Source organism: Amia ocellicauda, chromosome 16 (assembly GCF_036373705.1).
Source record: "Amia ocellicauda isolate fAmiCal2 chromosome 16, fAmiCal2.hap1, whole genome shotgun sequence".
NCBI lineage: Eukaryota > Metazoa > Chordata > Actinopteri > Amiiformes > Amiidae > Amia > Amia ocellicauda.
In genome coordinates, this window is record NC_089865.1 from 23,585,212 (window position 1) to 23,610,479 (window position 25,268).

General features: G+C 38.4%; 1 protein-coding gene across 1 annotated transcript; it reads left to right on the forward strand.

Moving 5' to 3' along the window:
• The first annotated feature begins 52 nt into the window (after positions 1–52).
• stradb (STE20 related adaptor beta) lies at positions 53–20,023 on the forward strand. Its single transcript, XM_066687564.1, has 13 exons — positions 53–208; positions 2,017–2,103; positions 2,209–2,278; positions 2,683–2,763; positions 3,722–3,824; positions 7,696–7,817; positions 8,634–8,742; positions 8,929–9,052; positions 10,928–11,099; positions 12,834–12,938; positions 13,767–14,011; positions 14,341–14,383; positions 15,943–20,023. Exons 3-13 carry the CDS (start codon positions 2,267–2,269, stop codon positions 16,090–16,092), a joined length of 1,266 nt encoding a protein of 421 aa, XP_066543661.1. The 5' UTR covers positions 53–208; positions 2,017–2,103; positions 2,209–2,266; the 3' UTR covers positions 16,093–20,023.
• Positions 20,024–25,268: the final 5,245 nt, after the last annotated feature.

The following is a 25,268-nucleotide window of genomic DNA, read 5'->3' on the forward strand; positions in this document are numbered from 1 at the left end:
ATTTTTATTTTTGTAAACGTTGCGTCTCATTTTGATGACTTCACCAAATCGTCACAGTCAGGTTTGCTGGAAACCACAAACTGTGTTGACGAAATTACCACTAAGTCCAATTTAACATTTGATATACCCCGAAACCATTACATTTTAGGTTGGGTCTCATACTAGACTTCCAGGGGTGCGGCTATTTTGAGGCACAAAGCAAATAATGGTAGGATCGTAAATTACTAGCACTTTTGTTAATTGTAACTTGTAAATTGTGTGTTTTTTATGATTTTTTTTTTACAACTTAAAATGTTGGGACTAACATGAATAACGTTTTCGTATTTGCCAATCGAATTGTTTTATTTGTTTGAAATAGATAAATACAGTCTCTTTGAAATGTACAGGAAGATATTTGTTTAAAAAGTACAGTATATTAACTTGCAGTGTAACAATTTTAAGAACAAAGCAATATTATTGAGTAGCGTAACTTTTTGCATCTGAAAAAATACATGTGCTCCTTTCTGATTCGAAAACCGAGAATAAGCATAAATATTTAAACACTGACGCTGCATTGGTTATGTTAAGATCACTTCTACATTTCTTACCCCTATACTTTACCCCCTCATAACAATTGCAGCCCTGAAACTTGGCTTTGCAGTAACTTTGAAAAGTGTATATTCCTGGTTGTAGTCAGTCATACACAACTGTTTACATTGTAAGTGGTGATTATTCAAATACAAGAACAAGAATACAAGAATATATATATATATATATATATATATATATATATATATATATATATATATATATATATATATATATATATATAATTTTAATCAGTGCGCCAATTTGTGCCTAAAATAATAATTACGCAAAGTAACAACGTGCATGAGATGAGGTATACGAACTTCGCCCCCAAGAAAGCGTAATTTCTTGGGGGTGGTTGTGTAAAAGATTTGGAAATTTGTTCAAGACTCCTGCAACTTTTTGTGTAAAGATATTTATCTTTCTATTTAAATCCTGAATGCGCCTGCACGTAATGTCCAGTTGTTTCATTGGCCCTACATCGTGAAAGTCAGTACATTTACCTGACTTCAAGTTGTCGAAACGTGAAAATAAGATCTCAAGATCAATTCATATTGCACTAAACAATTCTTCCTTAATGTGGTGCTCTATTATACAGAACAGAAACGTTTCCTGCATAGGTCTATAAGTTAACATGTAATCGAGGTATATTATCAGCCAAAACGCTGTGCACTACACAAACTTAATTGATGTGTGTGTGTGTTGTTACTGTTTAGAGGGCAAGGTCGTTCATGGTCAATAGCAGCAACATATGAAAAGGCAATTCTTAAGCGGCATAATTATATAAAATTAAAATAATCAACTGTATATGGTGTATAATATCGCCCTCTGTTATACATGCATGTAGATTGCATTATGTATTTTCATGTTGTATGTATATATTGTTTATTTGATTCATTTGTTGTAGCCTATTGCATTTATTTAATTAATATTTTGGGTTGGATGACCACTTTAAAAATGTCTTCCTGGTCCATTCAGATTTTAGTCTTTGCAGAAATGTAAAATTATATAAGGCTTAAGGTTTATGGTGATACTTTCTACTCCCGTGACATTAATGCGTGTCGGCGTGTGCGTATACCCATGTAGAACTGGGCAAACATACCCCTGGGGGGTTGCAACACACTGCTGAGTGGACTGGACGGCACAACACACACACACAAGATCATTGTCAGCACAGTTGGCATAGGGTACTTCGCTGTCAAGCTTCAACCCGGAGTCAGAGGATGGGGTTAGACACAGGAGAGACTCGTCTGCATGTTGAACCATTATTCTCAGACTGGACTGACGCCGGCGGTCACTTGTGAAGAAAACAATTTACAGCAACGCTAATTGGAAGCGCTTTCAATCAGAAATACGTCATTAGCCTATTATAATATGAATACACGTGCGTTATCAAGAAGGGCAGAAAACTTGATTTGAGCTCCACGTATTTTCTTTTTTTTTCCAAAGGACATAAAGTGCGGTCGATCCCTGAAAGCACACCAGTCTTCGACCAATGCTTTTCCCGAAACAGAGGCTTACTGATCAAGTAACAAGGTAAATTTGAATCCCTGGCTAACTCGACCTTCAGAGTTAAGCCAATACCCCCTCCCCTTAATTTATAATTCCTAATTTTGAACCATTTTTTTTCTTTCTCTTCAGCATATGAATGGTAAGTGTCCTCACGTGAAAGTGTTAACGACTGCGCTTGGAGGATTCCATGTCTTGCTTGGTAATGTATTTTCATTTTTGCCTTTACTATTTTGTTAATAATTCCACAAATGCTATTTTTATTTGCATTATCATGCATAAGATTTGCCAGGTCCCATTTTCTTTTTGAAGTCCCTTTTGCATTCTAAGACAGACAACAACACCAATCATGCATTTGTCAGTGTATTTAAGTATTAATTTATGTATGTAATATTCTGATCACTTATTGATTTGTTCGTTGGAAACTGATTTTATGCGTAATATTTTAATAAGTGCCTTATTAGGTTTTCAGCAGTTTATAAGCCTGTGTCTATCCACTTACATGTAGGCTGTATCTCTGCTAATTGTTAATCTCAGTCCAAACCCACACATTTTTAAATCCCAGTGGCAAATGAAGGGTTGCTAATTGCCTTACTCTCCTTTTAGGACTGTTCCTGTATTTCACAGACTGCTGTAGAGACCATCAGTGTAGAGGACCATTACGAAACAGTCTGTCATCAGTATCTGGTTAGTATATTCACCCGACACTAAAACTGGAACCCCCTGCTCCCATGCTTTATTATATGGACACCTCTGTTGTATACAGCTCTCCAGAGTTACTAGTGCTAATAGTGTCCTGAGTTGTTAATCCTTTCATCATATAAAAATCCTCTTGTTATTGTGCTGCATATATATGCATTTGAACCTTATGAATTTACAGATAAATATAGTTTAAAAACAATTGTAATTGACAAGATAAGACTGTTGTGTAGATAGTAAACTGGAATAATAAACTCTCAGGGTGAACATTATCTTTGGGACATTATAGCTCTCTGTGAGACAGTCTGCAAATTATTTATTATTATTATTATTATTATTATTATTATTATTATTATTATTATTATTTCTTGGCAGATGCCCTTATCGAGGGCGACTTACAACATAAGTGCAAAACAAAGTGCAAAAATACAGTTAAGTAAAGGCATCAATCATTACAAATTCAATTTACATAAAACCTAGCAATTCAAAATATAATTATTATTATTTACAACATAAGTGCAAAAATACAGTTTACATTTTACAACTTCCAATTTATACAGGCAAGTACAGTAAGTGAGGTCCTACATCCTGGACAGTAAAAGCTAAGTGCTGTCAAGATGTAGGGTTGTAAATATCCCATCATTTCTCTGTACATTCTGTAGTTTTCACCAGCAGTAAACTGCCACTCAACGGGAATCTGTCAAATTAGACCATGTATTGTCACTTTGCATTGGTGACACTAGTAATGTGCTACATATGCACTTTGTCAAATAATACACAGTCACAAATGTTCAAACAAGTACGATGAGTTAATTATCTCTGTAGCAAATGAGTACAAAGTTTAGGGAGAGGCCAATCTCTGGTGCTCTGATTCTTACTGTACAGCAAACCATCTTGATTCCAAGGTGGGGCATGGGTAGTATAAAGGCGTATTGCCATCCTACAGGCCAATGACAGCCCAACGTGCTCCCTACCCAAGGCAGTGGCCTATGATGAAATGACAGTGTACTCCCTCGATGTCCACCACTACCAACTACTCTCAGAGCTGGGTGAGTGTCCTGTCTGTTTCTTTCACACTATGACATTCATTGTGTAAGACATGCATTTTTTAATTCATATTCTGAATCACCAATCATGGATCAACAGGGCTGATTACAACAACTCCCGCACAAGAAGCATGTAGGCTCTAGGCAGCCATCTTGCAAATGCACATCTGGAAAAATTTCATACCATGGGAGCAGGGGATGCTGATAACATTTCAGAGCTCACACAAACACAAACACTTGTTATTTAAACTGGTCTTAATTCAAGTTATGTAATAAGAACATAAGAAAGTTTACAAACGAGAGGAGGTCATTCGACCCATTGTGCTCGTTTAGTGTCCATTAATAAATAGATAATAAGTTTAATTATTATTATTATTAGCTTCAGCTACCTGCAGGGGATAAAATTAACTTTTTTGGCCACTAGCCACTGTGTCTGGTAAAAAGAAAAAACTTACCAGCCACGTGGTATTTTTACCAAAGGCAAACCTCACCAAAAATGCATGAGGGTGTGTAAATGTATGTGGAACATGTTTAAACATGGCATTTAATCAGGTAATTAATCAATCTAAAAAAGCTATAAAAAGCTAATTGCACACCTGTATAGATTAGACAGGCGTGTATGAGGGGAAAAGGATCTGGATTGAAAAACATGCTCCCACACACTGTTTCTACTTGCAAGTGTTATGAGTGTTATATATAATAACTGTTATAAGTGACAAGTGTGAATTATAACACTTGCTAGTAGAGACAGTGTGCGGGAGCATCTTTTTCAAATTAATCAATCACATATGCAATAACATGGCAGCTAATGGGGATCTGTATAAACACACTAAACTAACACATGAGAAGGGGTGTTATTTTACACATTATTGCTCTTCATACTCATCTTCCACTTCAGTGCTACTCCTTTCTCTGGGTTTCTGCATGTCATTTAAAGTATTTCATTGGATTGGCTAGATATTCATAGAGTCACAGTCTGTGGTTGAGTAAAAAATATATAATCTCTAGGAATGATGACGGATAGTAACATCCTTTCCATTGGTCAATACCATGTACACCAGGAAAGACACGATGTTAACAAACCGCACGTTTCTCTTCAGCAGAATCTCCGCTACGCAGCAGAAAATGCATGTCTCTCTCGCAAATCATTTCCCCATTAATTAATACGTTGTAATTGATGCAATTGATGAATACTTATCTAACACATGTAAAAATGAATTATTAGAAGACGTATGGAAATGGCATAATAACAGCAGACCTGTCAACTCTCCCGACATTATCACAATTTCAAATTAACTATAAAGGTTGTGACCATTTGTTTTATAAAGGAATATTTTGCAATTACAGCTGTAATTGACCAACCAATATGATTTTCTTTTTCATTTTTTTAATACATTTTCATTAAATGCCAGTTTAGCAATGTGAGCTGCAATGAAAATGCCTTGACATTAGCGTCCTTGTGGCAATGTTTTCCGGTCACAACAGCGAAATACAAAATGTATAAGACCCATCTAGCTAATTTATACAATCTACTTAACTAAACGGTTGACTTTTCCTCTCCAAACCACACTCAGACTGCCAGTCTACGTTCAGAAACATAAATGTGTGTTCGAGTTCCAGCAAATACAAAATAAATAGCAATAGCTGGCTGTGTGTGTATTCATGTGTTTGTTGTGGTCCTCTTTCCTTTTCTGTCATATTATAATTCTGAAACAATTTGATTCAGGTAATTAATAAGTCAGTAATTATGACTATGAAAAGTAATTAAAAGTAATTATTTTTCCACATCCTTAACCACCTTACTTCTGCTTCATTGCTCTCCATGAAATATGTCCTCCTGGACCAAACACTGTCCAGATGCCATATATTTAAAAAAAAAACATTATATTGTTATACAACACACACTGACAAATACTCTTTCAGAAACTAAAAGTTGAGTTTCCGTACACTTGTTGGCTACCCACCAAAGTGGGTGGTAAAATTGACAGATTTTCTCGCCACTGGCTAAATCTCCCCGCATTTGGCGGGTGGCGGGTGTTCATTTTATTCCCTGGCTACCTGGTTGGGTAGCTTGTTCCAGACCCCCACTACTCTGAATGTAAAGACAGAGCCTGCAGTTTTAAGTTCTTAGAATGACTGGGTAAAACAATTCTCTACAATACAGCTATATGGTGTGTAGCATGTTAACATAGTTTTTTCATTTATTTTGTGTGGTTAATAAAATGTAGGCTACTACTGATTTTTATTATTTGCTTGCTTGCTAACTTTTACAGTACTGAGAGCAGCAACAGTCTCTGTTTCAAATCATCAGCTGGGTGTGGATATGCTAATTAACTAGTACATCCTATGTGGCATGCATTATATGATTCAATACAAAATAATAAAAAGTAAATTAAACTTACTGATGTTGGCTCGTACAGCTCAGGCACAGAGACAATTGAAACAAAACTGAAACTTTGCTGTACTTCTTAAGTTGTAATTTTTTTTATTCGCAAAGTCTGACACTACAAGGATGTCTGTGATATTAATATAATGAAACTGAGGTGGGAGGGTACGTGAAATTCAGTCATTCCCTTTTTTTCTGCTAGTACATTTATTTATTTAAAAAAGAGCTGCTGCAGTCGATGCAGTGTCCAATACATCAGTCACAAAAATAGAAATGTGTATCCCACAAATCATAATACACGCATAGAAAATACATGATGACCATTTTGGTACCGGTGGATTGGTGATGGTAAATACAAATTCCCAATATTAGAAACAATAGCTTCAATCATTTTCAAAAGATGGGGCAGAGCTATTTTCATGGTTGTTTTATTAGGTAATGTAGGCAAACATTCCTCACTATAACAGACTTGATCATGTATGTGAGTGAATACTAAAAACTTTGCTTTACTTTGTAAGCTTTTTGATCTAGTGCAAAATAAGATAAAGCCTCATAATAAAGCCTAGCTAAAAAACAAAATCAGATGTTTAAGTAAAATAAAATGACTTATTACTTATATTTTCTATACCCAGATTATCTTGCTAGATTTGCATTTTTAGATTCTGACATAACAAAAAACAGGTGTAACTTGTGCACACCGTGATGGCTGTTGAAAAACTTGTAAAATGAAAGAAAGAAAACACAATTCCACAGTATGGAATGCTGATGTTGAAAAAGTGTATGGAAGTAGCAGTTCTTCCCCTGCTATCTCTTGCATGCCTATCTGTTACATAAGGCAGTGCCCAGAACACCGTAAAATCAACTCTGGACTATAGGGATTATGCCCTTTAGCAACATATGTTCAACTATTAATACTGTATGTTTATCTGTGTTGATTTACTGAGATGCAGTCACACTCTATATTATGGTTTCTTAACCTGGGGTCCATGGGGTAGGTCCAGGTGGTCTGATTCAATTCTTCCAGTGACAGAATAGGTCCCAATGCGGTCAATTTTCACATCATATGAAACACAGCTGTGGTGTAATGTTGTTTTAGGTACACTGAATGTATGCATTCAGATTCACACTTAATCTTTAAAACCAATAAGTTCAAATGTGCAAATTGTCAGTTGAGGTTTTATTTCCTGACCAGTCCACGTGAGCTAATGTGACCTTGTCTAAATCAGTGCTTGCATAAAATCCTCTTCCTGGAGAATCACAATCCTGCAAGTTTTATAGGTCTGTCTAAATCATCGCTAAATGAATACCTTGGACACATGGTTAGTTTTAAGTCTAGCCCCATGATTGAATAGATTTAAATAGTTAATGGTTTGGATGACTGTTTCTCTCCAGGACCAGGGTTGACCAGCCCTGCTCTTCGCCACTGTTGCTGTGCAGCTAATATTGAGCATTTTCTTTGTTCTGTAACCTTTGCAAACCCGTTGATAGGGAGAGGGTTCAACAACCTCAGCAGGGTGTGCATGGCCAGACACAGACCCAATGGGAGGCTGGTGGCAATCAAGCAGACCAATCTGGACAACTGCACTGAAGATCAGCTGAGGCTCTTACTGGTGAGTTCTTCCAAGTTAACAGCTTAACATTTTGACTACATTGTCACACCATTGTGTGTGTGTGTGTGTGTGTGTGTGAAATTACATTTGAATAATGGACATATGTAGAGTCCCTGATAGGTAAGGACAACATTCTGTGAACAAAAATACAGCAGACTGTTGTTGCAACATGAAATCTGCTTCCCTTCTTTGATGTGCCTATACTGTTGTGAAATGGCAACAATGCAAGTCTACAGTAATCAATTGCAGTAATTAAAACCAACTTAAATGGTAAATAATGTGGAAAACTTTATCTATTGTTTGATCATATAATGAATATAATCATATGGATGGGGACATGCAGTTGGGGGGGGGACTTTTCTTTATTTTTATTTTTTTAAATTTATCAGTCATCTTTATCCAAGATGGCCTTCATGATTTATCAAATGCTAGTTCTAATGCTCCACCATCCCAAGGTGCAGAAAATAAAAGGTGTGTTGGAATAGGGCACTGTGTTGTATTCCGCTACACAAAATGATTACCCTGTATGATTATTCAGGTATTTTCTGGGACAGCAACAGGCTAACACAGACTGAGATGATTAACATAATTGAAGAGGAGATTGTATTAGGAAGAAAATCCTGGATCCTGTATTTTGCTTTTCATGCTCCTTTTGAACATTAATGTGGATTTTACCTTAATAAAATATTGGACTTTTTAACAGAAAACATTTCTCAGAAATAGTTAATTTGAACCGATTAAATACATCTCCACACAGCTTGCAAATTATAAGTTTTTGGTGCTCCTGCTCAAAGTTTTTTTTTATTTTGTACCCAGAATGAAGTGCTGCTCTCTCGCCTCTTCCGTCACCCCAATCTCCTCACCTCCCGCATCGTCTTCACTTCCTGCTGTCAGCTCTGTGTGATCACTCCCTTGATGGCCTATGGTAAGCCACTGCAGCGCTTTCTCACACAGTTTTTCAATGCCATGCCAGACTCATGTGTGCAATTTTAACTACCTTTAGTAAGGGGTATTGCTTTAGAGTGACCCAATGCCACAAGTAATTTATTTGCTGACTATTATAAGAGTACCAGGAAAATCAGATAATACATTTATCCAATTTCTTTTTCAGGATCTGCAGATAATCTTTTGCAGACACACTTCCCAGACGGAATGAGTGAATCTCTCATTGCCTATTTACTGCATGGAGTTTTGAAGGCTCTGGACTATCTGCATAAAATGGGTTATGTTCATAGGTAAGCCCGTGGAAGTGGGAGGTGTGGGGCCACTTGGACTGAAGTTTGGTTCAAAATCGAGCACCGCTGCTCCCAGTCTGGACTGTGTCATAGCCGAATGTGACCAGGATTCCCTACAGGGCAGTACGTACTTGAGTGCTTGAGTACATCGAGTGCTACTGGTGTTGTTTGGTGTTCGATCAGCCATTTGCACAAAAGCAAGTTCCGTGTCTTTTGAGCTCTCTGTTTTCAATAAGAGTTGCCATAGCATTCCCGTTACAGACATGCAGATGATAAAACCACAAGGAAGTGCTGTTTTTCCTCACACTGAAAGCAGGGCAGAGCTCGCATATTCAAAATTGTGGATAACATGATGGGAAAATAATGAATCAAAAGTCATAGAAATCACTACTGTACTGCTTTCTTTGCTTTTGTCTAAAATAGGTAAAATTGTTACCCCTTAGAACAGTGGTTCCCAAACTGGTCCTGGGGGACCCCCTACCCTGCTGGTTTTTGTTCCAGCCGAGCTCTCAATTACTTAATTGAACCCTTAATTGAACTAATCATTTCCTAAATCAGAGACTTTTAATTATTTTAAACAGTAGGGGTTTTAAGTTAAGTATAGAATTATATTAAAAAACATACTGAAGAAACAACTATTTTCTTACACAATTTAAAAAGTAAAATTTAAGCAGATTGTTACTTCAATTAAGGGATGTAAGGGCAGGTGGTGGGGGTTCACTGTGTTCTCTGTCTGTGAAAATCTCTTCCAGCCAGGCAAATGCTAGGGGCACAGTCCATCCCTAGGGGTGCCCAAATGAGTGAAGATTTTTATTTTCGAATGCCATCCACCCCCCGCTGCTAGCGTGAAAGAAACACCGTCAACGCCGCCCACCCCACCCCCCAGTCAGCACCCGTCAGGAGGGGGTGGCAGTGTTGACGGTGTTTCTTTCACGCTAGCGGCTGGGGGGATTATGGCGTTCGAAAACAAAAATCTTCATTCATTTTTGCGCCCCTTTTTTCTTGTCTTACGCCAGCAGTACGTCCAGGACCGGCCCTCCTTCCAGCTATTGTTCGAAAAGCAGATAGTTTGAGGAGATTCTCTTTCGTTAACTCCAAAAAAGACTGGCCTTTATTGAGGTGTGTTTGTCATTCAAACCATCTGCATTAACCTCTCACCTTCACTGCAACTGATACTCTTTTAACTGGTATTTCATTCTTGCTCTTTGCTTATTTTAGCTTCCTACGTGCCTGTTTGTCATCGTTCTCAGCGCGAATCACACCAAAGATTCTTTAATGATAATTAATTAACGTATAATTACATTTTAATGACAACTAATTAAGGCGAGCTGAAACAAGGGAAATATGACCAAAAATGAAAGACCTGATTGTAAGTACTCTTCCACTTTTCAATGTATATTGTATATTCAGGGTCTGCCCAGGGAAAGCAAATAAGCAAATATTTAATCTATCTTCTGAAATATTATAAGTACAACATATTCCTCCTACATAGTTCTACAGGATAGAGATGTGTCCTGTAAGTTTTTGTTACTGTGTTGCATTAGCACATAATCTGAACATAAGAAAGTTTACAAACTAGAGGCCATTCAACCCATCATGCTCGTTTGGTGTCCATTAATAACTGAGTGATCCAAGGATCCTATCCAGACAATTTTTTAATGTTTCCAAATTGTCGCTTCAACCACATCGCTGGGGAGTTTGTTCAGGTTGTTGGCTAGTTCATACAAATGAGATTCATTTTAAAAGGTCTTTTACGACGGTGATTTTTGAGCGTCCCACGAAATTGAAAAGCTGTTCTGTGATACCTTGGTGTGTGAAACACTGTTCTAATAGCATCCTGTACTGACTGTCTTTGCGGTTCACTTTTTTTGTCAGGAGTGTGAAAGCCAGTCACATCCTGCTCTCTGCGGAGGGGCAAGTGTACCTATCTGGACTCCACAGCCTGTACAGCATGGTGAGAGAAGGCAAGAGGTCAAAGGTGGTGTATGATGTCCCACAAAACAGCCCCGCCGTCCTGCCCTGGCTGAGCCCAGAGCTGCTTCGACAGGTGAGTCTCACGTAAGGTTGAGTATGTACATCTGAAGAGAAGCAAAGTTCAACAGAGGGTGACCACAAGTTGAATTTAGTTATACATTTGAAGTACATGAATCAAACTAAAGAAGAAGAAGAGATTCAGTTTTTTTTTTATCTTCTCTGCAAGATAAAATCATTTGTTACAGGGGATGGCTACAGCAATACATTATTGAAGGCCCTGAAAAGTGTGTGTTGCTTTTGTTTGAGCTTTATAAAACAGGACCTCTGGAAAGTGAATTAACTGGACATTATTTCCTTTCGTGTGACATTCAAAATACATCATACATGGGAATAGGCATGGGCCGGTATGAGATTTTGACGGTATGATAACCTTAAGCAAAAATATCACGGTATTGCAATTACAGCTCTAAAATGTGTTATTTTTAAGTGTCTGGGTAAAAAACAACTTTTTTCCATTGAACACAATATATTTTATTTTTAAGCAACGTATAGAATATTTGGAACCGTAGTAAACATGTATGTCAGGTTAAATAATTAAATAAATAAAATAAATAATTTGAATTCTTCTTAAATTAAATTAAAATAAATGCAGTCACTTAAGTGAGCCTAAACCTGTAGCTCAACAAGGTTTTTGGAGACATGCTCACTTTCTACACATTTCTCTTTCAGTCCAAGTTATGATGCAGGAATGAGAGCATGTTCACCTTTCCTGGATTAAGTTTGGAGCAGTGAGGTACAAGGCTGTGTCCACTAGAACTGGACACCCTCTCAGGGCACACTGGGGCTGGGATGCACAGACATTGTCTTGCTACATTGCCACACACACACACACACACAGGGTCTCTCTCCATACAACACACAAACAGCGGCAAAGACACCAGAGAGCCAGCAGTTTTTTTGTTTTTTTTTTTTTGTTGTTGTTTTTTTTTTTTAAATGTCGTGATTTTGAACAGAAACTAAAGTCTAGACGTGATACCAGCTAAATGTAATTATTGTTCTAAATTGCAGAAATGCAGTGCTCTGCTCTTCCCCACTCTGTGAAGTAACATGAGGGAAAAAACAGCTGATGTTAGCTGGTTAATTAGACATGTTATCTGCGTCCGTAGCTGGCCAATAGTGTTTACTTCACCAGTGCTAAACACGCTAACTCTCTTAGCTTGTTGCAAATGTTCATTTCAATAAAGTGTTAACTTGAATTAGATGAAGAGTGACGGGTGGTGCTCCCGTGGATGGGATATCATATTGTATTGCCTCCTCTTGCAGCCCCTCTTCTTAAACATGTCTTGCAAGTTGGATGTCCTTCCTCCTCCAAGCCATGGCCAACTGAATGTTTTTAGTACCCGAAAAATTCACATACGGCAGACTACGTCTTTTTTGACACTGGAAAAAGTTCCAGGGGTTCAGCTCCTTTGGTCATCCTACACACAGGAGACTGGCTACTCGCACCAACCGGAGCGGAGGGGTCGTGTTACTATCTGCGCTGCACACGACACAACCTGAGGGATTCCTGCACTTTCTGTCTTTGGCGAGACATTAAAAAAACAGCTCATACCGCAGGAACGGTATCGCAGAAAAATGTAGTGGTTTTGAAACCGTGACTTTTTCAAACTGCGGTATACCTTGAAACTGGTAACCAGCCCATGCCTACATGGAGAAATTGTATAGTAAAAATAAACCGTATGTTCTGGCTTTAATAATGATTTTTATTTTAATTTTGATCCTGACTATAATCCTGTTTTGGTCTCAGGATCTGCATGGGTATGACGTCAAGTCTGACATTTACAGCCTGGGAATCACTGCGTGTGAGCTGGTCAGTGGGAGAGTACCTTTCCAGGACATGCACCCAACTCTGGTGAGGCTCCTCGCATTCTGAGACCTCATTTTTTTTCCTTTTCTCTTTCTTTAATTTCCTTTTGAGTCCACGTGCATGTGTTGAGTGCAGCTGCTTTGAAGTGGATGGGTAATTACATTCTAATTGCTCTGATTGGAGTGCATTCTACTGCTATTATTAAGAGGGATCAAAAGCTGTTGACAAGTCCACAAAGAGCAGATGCCTGCATCACAGTGTTTAGGATGGATAACCTCTGTACAGCAAGCTTGTGGGGCATTTCCTAATAAAGAGAAGCACTTTGAGATAATTCTCCCAAACTACCTTGTAAAAGTGCAGCTGAAGTACATCGCAGAAGGTGCTGTGACAGTTAAGGTGCTGAGAAGTTTTGTTCAGTATTTTTCAATAAATACATTTCAAAATTCATTGCATTGAACGTTCATGTTGTATGACTGAGTAGAGCAATAGATTAAATTAAATTTTAATCATCACATTCATAAACCAGAGTTGGAAATATCCATCAATGAAGTTGAGGCAGAGCGGTGTTGTGCAGCTAATAACAGCAATAACAAATGGGAAGAAATAGCAGTGATGATCGCTGCCTCTCTTACAAATGCAGCTCGCTGGCAGCATCTGCCAAGATTACAGTCCATAATTCTGTGAATCGCAGCTATACTACCACCTAGTAGTATAGGTGCACCTGCGGTTTTAGAAAGCAAGGAGAGAACACATTGATCTTGGTGTATAAAAGAACATGAAAACATTGCAGGAACATGTTCCTGCAATGTTTTCATGTTCTTTGATACACCGTTAAAGAACCGTTAAAGTACACAACCCTACTTGTCTTGCCAGATGCTGCTGCAGAAGCTGAGAGGGTCGCACTGTTGCCTGCTTGACACGGCTCCCTTCCCCCTGGAGGGGCTGGGGCTCAAGGCCTCACGCTCAGGGGTGGACTCCGGCATTGGGGAGAGTGTAGCCACCTCCAGCATCATGAGGACCATGACGGGAGACAGACCCCAGAGCCCAGCGCCCAAGAACCACTCTGCACTGCTGCACAACCTGGTGGAGCTGTGTCTGCAGCAGCGACCAGAGAAACGGTACAAGATGCTGGAGTTACCAGAGGAGAATTTTTGTGGTGTGGTTTGAGCACTGTTCCGCTGCAGGCCAACAGTTGTGTGTAGGGATATGTATAGACTTGACTTGAGGAGAGCACAGGATTTCAGGTTCTTGTTTAGAGATTCTCCGTAGAATCGAAGATCTTGCTGCAGCCCAAACTGATAACTGACTTCTGTCTCTGAAGTGGAGTGGTCTTTTTTTCAGCTGCTGTGTGTGGGAACCAAATTAAATTCACTGTGATAGATTGAATGTGCCGCTGTGGCACCATTAACACTGCTGGTTATTTTTGTTATTTGTTTTAATTGAACAGGCCATCAGCAGCTGCCCTCTTGACACATGCTTTCTTCAGACAGGTGGGTCAATATATCTCACTACATTTTATCTCTGAAGTCAGTTAAAGAAAATGTAGGCCAATTGTGATCTTAAAAAAATCTCTCCCCTTTCTCATTTCCTACTTTTTCTGCATTTCTTTGCTTTTATAATTTGTGATTATGCATTTGTCCCGACCTCATCAAGAACATTAGTGTTTTTAAATGACAACAAGCGTGCTCTGAGTGCGGTGCATTATACCCACACTGTCATTCAGAGTTAAAGACATTGCTGTAGAATTGCAATTATCATTAGGATGCACAAACGGCACCTGCGGAGCTTCTGTGTGAAACCATGAGGAAAGAAAAAATGGACATTCCATCTTAATACAATACGGGGATAAAAACTAATGTGCTTATATGTGTGCTTTGCACTTAAGGAATGTATTTTTATGCACTGTTATTTTTTGCAATGCATTTTTCCTTTTGTTTTCTGGACCGTTTGGGAAAGTTAAATGCTGTAGGGTTGCAGTGGAGCTCATGCTTCCGGGTTTGAGATTTGCTCCTAGGGCCCGGGAGCGACACCCAGTCGTTGCTTTCATACAGTGTTATGGACCATTCATGCAGATGCAAGGGGCACCTAGTGTAATGGCTATTTTTCCTTTAATGCAACCATTAATATGGAGATGTATGATAATAGTCTGTTTGTTTCTTTTTCTTGTCATGTCATGTAGAATATTTTTTAATTACTAATATGGAACTAAAAGCTTATGCATAAGAATTAAAGTTATAGAACATTATTTAGCCTTTCATGTATTTATTGGAAAGTGGACCGGTCCAATCAGGGGAGGAGCTACAGGAAGGGGATAAAATAGGCCTTACCTCAACCTGTAGTCAGTTCTGTTTTGTTGAAACCTATGTAAGGTAGTAGTTACTCTCAGCCAGTACATTAAATAAGCAAAGCAAGCTAATGGTAGCTGTTCAACTGTCTTAATGGCGTAAGCCAGGAGATGGCTTTAACAAAAAAACAAAAAAAAAAGCTTAGTTTTACCAGCAAGTTTTTTTTTTTTTTTTGCAAAGTTCCTGTTACTGGGCTTCTCATACAGAAATTATTGCACAGACCTGATTGCTAAGGTAGACTCATCGAAATAATAAACGTGACAACTTTATTGGTGACAAACTCTGCTCTCCTTGCCACTTATTTCACTATCCTTGGTCGCCGGGTCCGTCTACTTTCTCGCATAACCCTATTGGAAAAGCAGATTTTACTAGATGAATGGATGAAATTAATGCATTAATCTAAGCAGTAACCTTAAGACATTAAGTGCTCCCAGATGGCTCAATCAGTAAAATAATACACAGGGGTGAAGTGTCCTAGCAAGGTATAATATTTTTCCACCTAAAACTTAAACGGCACCCCCAAAAAAGGTATAATGCAGTTTTTTGTCGCCTGCTACCATATAGCAAAGTCAAGATATTAAAGCTAATTATTTTGCAATGCTCCAGAAAATAGAATGTCAAATACATTGTGTACAATTGTTTTCTAAACTGTTTAAAAATATTGCCTGTAACTGGAGTTGGTCATTTTTATGTTTTGGTCACAGGTTAAAACACACACGAGAGACTCCTTCCTCAGTCTGGTGTACCCTGCTGTGCCCCTCCCCAGTCCGCAGACCACACCTAGCCCCTCACAGACTGCCTTGGTGTGCCATTCCAGGTGCTCTCAGGAAGACGGGGTGTGGGATTTTTCATAGACCGGAAGGACTCTGGAGAAAAAATTGCCAAAAAGAAAACAACCCAATGATGTGCCAAGCGCTGTAAGCGCAAAGTCATACTGGAAGATAATCAATGTTTTTTTATAACAGTTTGAAGTAATTTTACTAGTGATGTGAGTGACAGTACATTGGCCATCTGTGTCTGTGGTGGTGGATTTTAGTAGATATGAATGATGGCTTCAGCTATGGCAACATTGCAGTCTCAATCCCAGTCCTGAGCCTGGCAAGGGTATAGTATCTGCAGGTTTTTTCCAAGTGTTAGTATTCAGTTACTAAATTAACTGAATAATTCTTATAACAGTCTTATTTAAGGATTTTTGCATCTGGAAAGAAGAATCAATCCAGTTAATTATGTAATCTGACTAATTACTTAGGAGAGATCTGAATTGGAACAAAATTGAGATCAAGATGCCCTTCAGGTACTGATTTTTTTTTTTAAAAAAAGCTTTTTGGGATCGGTACAAGTTTTATAATAACTTCTGTTAATCTTTTAGACTCGCTTAAAATATTGTGGCAAGTGGTACTTTGTTTTTTGTGAAAGGGCTTTAGTTGTGCATCACCTTTAAGATGGAGCCATTGAAAATGAGAAACCAATCATGAGGAGTTTTAGGTATAATTTGATTCAGCAAGATGAACGCAGCGGTCTAATAACATCCTCTCGCTCTGGCTTTTAAGACACAGTCCTGCAAGTCATGATCATTTTTCTTCCTGGGACCAACATCTTCAGTGGATTTCAAAGGCCTGGAAGTCATAATACGGTATGTTCTTTGGAAGCACCAAGCCAACCCTTTAGAAATGAGAGACCCTAACCGCAAGACTCCGGCAACAGTCAGGAAAAGGGAAGGTGTAATCTTAGGTGCCACCAGTCATTTTTTAATTGGAAGCAAAAAAACATCCCATAATCCCATTAGCCAAAGGTGACGTTTTGACTGACTATTTAAAATATGGACTCTTAAGTTGTGTGGTATTTTTAATTGTTTTTCCCCCCTTTTTGTCTTGGGGGAAACCGGCATATTTATAACTGACATTTCCCAAGCATAGTGTCTCAGTTTTTGGAGCTCCCAGCACAGATCAGATCATGTGGTAGCACTGCATCCAAGGTGCCATCCTTCCTTGTACACTGCAAACTCTGAGCCCTGTTTACCTCTGTATGTATTCTGCCTGCAAGAAATACATGAAAGTGTTTCCATCTTCATAACTTCCTCAGGAAAATAAACAAAATTTCAGCTCCATTTTAAATCGTAAACCAAAAGTAGCACCTTTTCCTTGTTACGGTTTCCTTCTGAATTTTCTGTAACATTTTATATTGACTACCTGCTGATGAATAGGTCAGGATCAATAAGATGAAAATAGGAACAGCAAGATTCATTCAAGATCAACTCTGTAGGTATTAATTGCACGTTATGATTACATTTTATTGTGTCTGTGTCTGTTATCCCAGACTGAACCTGGTGCTGTAAGGCATAATGGCTTTACCGCTGCAGTTTTGGAGTTCTCTTCCTAGTCCTATTTAATACTGAAGCTAAAGTAAGGACAAACCTGGCTGGCCCATAACAACATTAGATGTTTTGTTTTGGGTTTTTTATAGTAAAACATGTAATTGGCAGTTCTGTTGCCTAGTACATCTTTATCGTATAATGATAATGAAAAACACTAATTGTGGGTAATTACAGTTGCTTCAAAGTGTTTGTTAAGGGTATCTGAGAATACTGACAGCAGTTTTTGGTACGAATACAAAACAAACATAATGCTTTTTCAGGATTGTTAGTGTTGTTATTGAAGACCACTGTTGTTGGTCTGCCCAGATTCAACCCAGCGATCTCTGGAATGATTCCAAATCTACTTAAACAATTTATAGATTAAGACGGTGGTTATTTAGAAGTTTTGTGGCTGATCCAGTACAAAAATATTATTGATTATAATGCAGTATGAAAACCGGTATTGATATAAACCATTATTTATAGATCAAGATCATTTACACCTCAATTACAAGGGCTTAGTATTCTTTTTAATAATTTCTATACATTTGGAATTGGCCATTATTCTCTCCCTCCCAATTTATAATCGCCAATTGTTGATCAACTTGGCTTACCACTAAAACCCCTGTACTTAATGCAGGACATGTGATTTAGACACACACATGTCCCCCAACCACACTGCCAAAGCCAGTAGTTGTGCCAGGAGTTTATTTTTTATTTTTATGAAGGTAGAAATCCAAGCAGTCGCCACTTCACTGCACAACACCTTTACTTTTAAATTGACTTTCACTAATTGAGCCACTTTTCCTGAAGCTTGGAGCATCTCAAGGTTATTCATTGGACATATTTGGTGCTGACTCTAAAATGTTTAGTAGTCTTCTTAGAAGCTTGTTAACAAGGGGATGTATTTTTCATGTTAAGGGAAACAAAAACACTACTTTATCATATTCTATTCAATGTTTTGTTGAGTAAATGTTCTACATTTGTATTGTGTATCTGTTGCATCCGTCAGCTGTATGCAGATGACTTAAGCCAAAAGACAGCATTTGAATTGAAAAGGGAAACATGTTAGGTGTAAAGGAACATTTTTGAGAATATAATTCTTATTCTGTTTCTATGAAGTTTGTTGCCTTCTTTCAAACTTATTATTGTGTGAAGAGACTGTAGAAGCAAGGACACATACATTTCACTTCTCACAACATCTTGTTTTCACACTCACAGTCAGGGAATAAAATTAACACCCCCCACCTGCCAAATGCGGGTAGATTTAGCCAGTGGCGAGAAAATCTGTAAATTTTACCAGCCACCTTGGTGGGTAGCCAACAAGTGTACGGGAAGTCAACTTTTAGTTTCTGATAGAGTATTTCTCGTGTGTGTTGGTATGTTAGTTGATTTGGCAAACCACTATTTTTTTTTTATATTTTTTTTTAATATATGGCATCTGGACAGTCTTCGGTCCAGGAGGACTTATTTCATGGAGAGCAATGAAGCAGAAGTAAGGTGGTGGAGGATGTGGAAAAATAATTACTTTTAATTACTTTTCATAGTCATAATTACTGACCTTAATTACCTGGATCAAAGTGTTTCAGAATTATAATATGACAGAAAAGGAAAGGGGACCACAACAAACACATGAATACACACACAGCCAGCTATTGCTATTTATTCTGTATTCGCTGGAACTCAAACGCACAGTTGTTTCCGAACGTAGACCGGCAGTCTGAGTGTGGTTTGGAGAGGAAAAGTCAATTGTTTAGTCAAGTAGATTGTATAAATTAGTTAGCTAGATGGGTCTTATACATTTTGTATTTTGCTGTTGTGACCGGAAAACATTGCCACAAGGACGCTAATGTAAGGCATTTTCATTGCAACTCACACTGCTAAACTGGCAATTTAATGAAAATGTATAAAAATGAAAAAGAAAAACATTGGTCGGTCAATTACAGCTGTAATTGCAAAATATTCCTTTATAAAACAAATGGTCACAACCTTTATGGTTAATTTGAAATTGTGACAATAAAAAGTTGCGTTAATGTCTGGAAACAATAATATAACAGTCTGACACGAGGTGTGTGATAGTTGACAGGTCTGCTGTTATAATGCTATTTCCATACGTTAGTTTTAGTGGCCAAAAAAGTTAATTTTATCCCCTGCTCACAGTGATTGTTTATGGAACTCTAGAGAAGAAATCCTTGAGAATAAACAAATACAGTACAAATAAATACAGCTTTAATTTGTGGGTATATTGGTATGGTATATACATGTGCAGTATATCAGTTAATTCAAACAGGTTTGGTCATTTGTATGGACAGTGTTCATTTATTTTGATCATTTTGGAATATGTATGCAATGTTGTTTACTAAAGTCACCAAAATTCATAATGGGCAAACTGCAAACAAATTGATACATGCTCACAAATTAATACTGCATAATGTCATAATTTCCAGTGATAAAATAATTAATGACACAATCATTATCAGAGTAAAAAAGGGACTATGGGCCACAGAAAATCGATTGATTAAAAATACATAATGACACTTAATGATAATTTATCACACGTAATGATACTTTCATCCCAAAGCACTTAAGGCCACAGACTAATAATTTATACCTACTAAATATAAAAAAAACTTGTTTACTTTTGCATGTCATCTCGTGTCATTGCCAAATAGTAACTTCGTGTCCCTCGTCCAGTGTGACTTTCACTACATGCAACTTTCAGTCGTGCCAAATGTTACAAATTTAAATTGGTAAGGCTGAATTACAACAGCCATGTTCCAAGGAAAAATCTGTAACTTTTGTGTCTGGTTCAGCTTGCTGTGTTGTTTTAGGGACTGTTGATATCCAAGCACTGTTGTTGTGCTGTAGAGGTTCCTCTTCATAACTGCAATAGGATGCCCTTCAAGCAGAGATTAAAACATCACACACCCATGCAAAACAAAGCTGCACATGGAGAGAAAGTTTCACATCATATATTAGCATTGTTTTAATTCCCATGTTTTCCAATATGTGAATGTGAATCAAAATATAAATACTACTGTATATAATCAAGTATTTTAATATACTTGTTGGCTTGAGAAAATACAGAGCCCCAAATAATGTTATGACTATGAGACAATAATAATAATTATTATTATTATTATTATTTCTTGGCAGACGCCCTTATCCAGGGCGACTACAAGTGTAAAATGTAAGTACAGTACGTTGTTGATAGCCTTTTGCATTTCACATTCATGTGAGTTCCATTTTTGTGCCCCCTTTATTATAATTAGTAGTAGTAGTAGTAGTAATGATTGTCTGTAGTGTTTACTTACCTCACAAATTGTACTAGATCTGTGCTTTTACAAAGCTGGTTCCTAGTGCTGCCACCTTTCAAGGAATTGGTTGCAAAAGGTAGGTAGCGTCACATGAGTTTAAAAAATATATATACACCGATCAGCCATAACATTATGACCACCTGCCTAATATTATGTAGGTCCCAAAACAGCCCGGACCTGTCGAGTCATGGACTCCACTAGACCTCTGAAGGTGTGCTGTGGTATCTGGCACCATGACGTTAGCAGCAGATCCTTGAAGTCCTGTAAGTTGCGAGGTGGGGCCTCCATGGATCGGACTTGTTTGTCAAGCACATCCCACAGATGCTCGATTGGATTGAGATCTGGGAAATTTGGAGGCCAAGTCAACACCTTGAACTCGTGATTCATCAGACCAGGCTACCTTCTTTCATTGGGGATGTGCCCACTGACTGGAAGACAGCAAATGTCATACAAATACACAAGAAAGGGGACAAAACTGAGCCACGAAATTACAGACCAATCAGTCTCACCTGCATCACTTGTAAAATGTTGGAAAAAATGATTAGACAGAAAATAGAGGAGCATCTTAATGAAAACTATATTCTTGGAGATAGTCAACATGGGTTTAGACGAGGCAGATCATGTCTTACTAATTTATTAGAATTTTTTGAACATGCAACTGCAGCTGTAGATCACGTGAAAGCATATGATATGATATACTTAGATTTTCAAAAAGCTTTTGATAAGGTTCCACACCAAAGACTGATCCTCAAATTGGAAGCTGTAGGCATTCAGGGTAATGTAAGTAGATGGATTATGAACTGGTTGATGTATAGGAAACGGAGGGTGTCGATTAGAGGAGTTGCTTCTAACTGGAGTGAGGTTGTTAGTGGATTTCCACAGGGATCAGTACTAGGGGCTTTGCTTTTTCTAATCTATATTAATGATCTGGACTCTGGGATAGTTAGCAAACTTGTCAGATTTGCATATGATACTAAAATAGGTGGCTCAGCAGATACAATCTTGGCAGCACAGGCTATTCAGAGGGACTTAGATAATATTCAGTTGTGGGCTGACACCTGGCAAATGAAATTCAATGTGGACAAGTGCAAGGTAATACATGCAGGTAACAAAAATGTCCACTATAATTACACTATGGGAGGTACAGATCTAGATGAAGTAACGCATGAGAAAGACCTAGGAGTCTATGTGGACTCCTCACTTTCTCCATCCAAGCAATGTGGGGAAGCAATGAAAAAGGCAAACAGAATGCTAGGGTATATTGTCAAAAGTGTAGAATTTAAAACAAGGGAAGTAATGTTAAGACTGTACAGTGCGCTAGTTAGACCTCATCTGGAATACTGTGTACAGTTCTGGGCACCACACTTCAAGAAGGATATTGCTGCTTTAGAGGCAGTTCAGAGGAGAGCAACCAGACTTATTCCAGGTCTGAAGGGAAAGTCCTACTCGGAGAGACTGAGGGAACTGAACCTTTTCACCCTGGAACAGAGGAGACTACGTGGGGACTTGATCCAAGTCTTCAAAATCATGAAAGGCATCGACCACATCAAACCAGAGGAGCTTTTCCAGATCAGCAGGGACACACGCACCCGGGGACACAAATGGACATTGGGCTTCAAGGCATTCAAAACAGAAAACAGGAGACACTTCTTTACACAGAGAGTAGTCACAATCTGGAATAAACTACCCAGCGATGTGGTTGAAGCTGAAAGTTTGGGAACATTTAAAAAAATTTAAATTTTCCTAATCCAGTTGGTGAAGAAGGAAACGCCTTGGTGAAAATAAATTAATCATTAGGCAATAATACAAAACTTCTCCATGCTGTATAGCATAAGATCTAAAACGTAGATAAACAGTCACAAAGGTATTTATTGGGATTACTGTATACTAATGTCGAAATATGTCAGATGGTCACGTTAAAGCTTTTCGAATAAACAAAAATCTCCCACACTACCCTACACGAGGGAGATCTCTGGTGACAGCTCACTCCTCTTCAAGTTTGTTCTTTCTATTTTTATTCCCCCTATAAATGAGTAGGTCTATGTTTACCAGGATGTAGTTGGCAGAACTCCTCCTCCTCCTCCCACACATCCACATGTTGCTCCTTGTACTCCCTGATGAATATGAGAGCCTCCTCCTCATCTCCTGGGTGTGCTGGAATCCCCAATGCAGGCTGTCGATCTCCCGCTGTAATCTCTGAAATAGACCATGCAGAAAGAAAATTCTTAACTCCCTTGATGTAAAGCAGGACACTTTCAGTATTGCGGTGGACCAATTGTACATTGGGCTACTTGTCCTGCTAATTTCTCTAACATATATATTCAGCATGTCCAGGGCTGTGATTCTCATTTTAGAGTTGGAATTCTAGATCCTCACCTACACTTTGTCATTTAGGCCCTGGTTGTCTTCAACAATGTTCTCATTCTCTTCAGTGACCTACAGGACAATTTGGGGGTCAGTGCTGATACTGTTACCTTATTTCCTGTCATGCTACAACAATTCTTTTTTTTTTCACATACAAATGCCTTACCAGCAGCCACTGTCTTCTGTTCCAAGACAAGCTGGGGGAAATAACTGTGAAAGCGTAGCCCCGTGTTGTTTGCGTCTCTGCTAAGATGATCTGTTGACTCACAAACCAAACCATGAACCAAATCAGTGATGTATATCGAATGCACAACAGTCGCAATAATATTAATAATCAGAGCTTTGACAATTTCTCTCCATCCCGAACCTTCCTTTTCAGTTCCATTGTGTGTTAACGTTTGAGAGAAATTGCAAGTCACCTTAGATAAGTGTCACAAGTACTAATCAGTGGCGTAGCCTCGGGTGTGCCTGTGCCACCCAAAGAGGCAGCTGGCACACGCAGAAATCAGATGCAAAATGCATTTTTTGTTATAGCCTTATGCTGGGGTCACATTACACGATTTCTACAATCCGGCCCGATTTTGTGAACAGTGGGCGGCTCACACTTAACGACAGTTTTGCACCGAATTGATGTCTTTTGAGTCGTAAAGCAGCGAGCGCTTCAGTACAGGACACACACTGACTGATCTGACATCCCTGTCGTGGATCTGCGTCACAGCCTGCAACCCCACATCCCGCAGAAACACGCGTGATCCGCACAGAGAAAAGGTCAACACACACGGACGTAGACATTTACAAGTGACGTTCATGAAGTGCAGATGTCCGTAGTTCTCCAATGGGATCAGTGGATTTCTGCAGATCTCTGCAAAACTGCGGAAATCTGCGCAACAAGAGCATCATGATGTGATCCCATCATTAGGCTATTATGGTCTAATTATAATAATAAAATAATAAAATCCTATGTAAAGAATGATTGCACTGTGATTTTTAAAATAACAATAACAATCAAAGAATGGACTACTGTGTTGTAGAGAAAATTCGATGTGGCACACCAATTTTTCAGATGCACACCCACAGTCTCTTTTCTGGCTACGCTACTGCTACTAATCATAATTACATTGATCACTTGTTTAGGTTTCTGATATCTTTAAATGAAATGCAGAATACTGAGACACATATATATATTTACTATATTATTATCATTATTTGATCTTTTCATCTTGGCCGGCAGCTCTGCCCTTTAACAAGCTCCTATACAAGCTGCCATATGCCAATGAGATTGATTTTCAATAAGAGTATCCCCAGATTAGTTTCTTCAGCATCAGGGAAATTAACTCCTGTTAATTCTGCAAGTTTAGTATCAAAATATCAATTTGTTCAAATATCAATTTGTAGTCAAAACTATTTACAACTGTAATCACCCATCCCCACCTTAAGCAAGTCTTCTGTACCAGCATTTAAATGCAGTCTTTGTATGTATGCAGTCAAAGCCCCATGTTGATCAACTCCACACACTGAAACCTCAGCACTCGTCTCCCTTCAGAAACTGCTGCCATGCAATTCAGACTACACCTTATTGCTGAGAAGGATGTTTCCCTGTCGCAGGTCATCATGTTCTTCCTCCTGTGCACAAAAAAGACCGGGAAAGTCAAAAACAAAAACCAGCTCTCTGGTCTGACTTCTTGCAATTGCCCGTATCTTCCTGTCTGGGGAGGTGGGAGATGGCTAAGAAGGTGTTTTTTCTGCTTTCTTTCAAGAGATATGTTTACAATTGCAGTTTTTGCGATATTGTTCTTCCCTTGAATCCTCACCGTTGTTTCTCTTATTTTTAATTCATTTTATTTTTAACCTCTCACTAGCAGCAGGGCAGGAGAATAAGATGCAGAGTCCGTAGCTCCCTAATAGGAAAGAGACAGGTTGCAACTTATTTATTGTAGCACACATTTCGTCTTCCTTAATGTAATTTGCTGTAATGTGTTTATGTTTATTTAAATAT

Coding starts and splice junctions, on each gene's coding strand:
- stradb (XM_066687564.1), top strand. Junction 8,743..8,928: donor CACTCCCTTGATGGCCTATG/GTAAGCCACTGC, acceptor TTTCTTTTTCAG/GATCTGCAGATAATCTTTTG. Junction 12,939..13,766: donor AGGACATGCACCCAACTCTG/GTGAGGCTCCTC, acceptor TTGTCTTGCCAG/ATGCTGCTGCAGAAGCTGAG.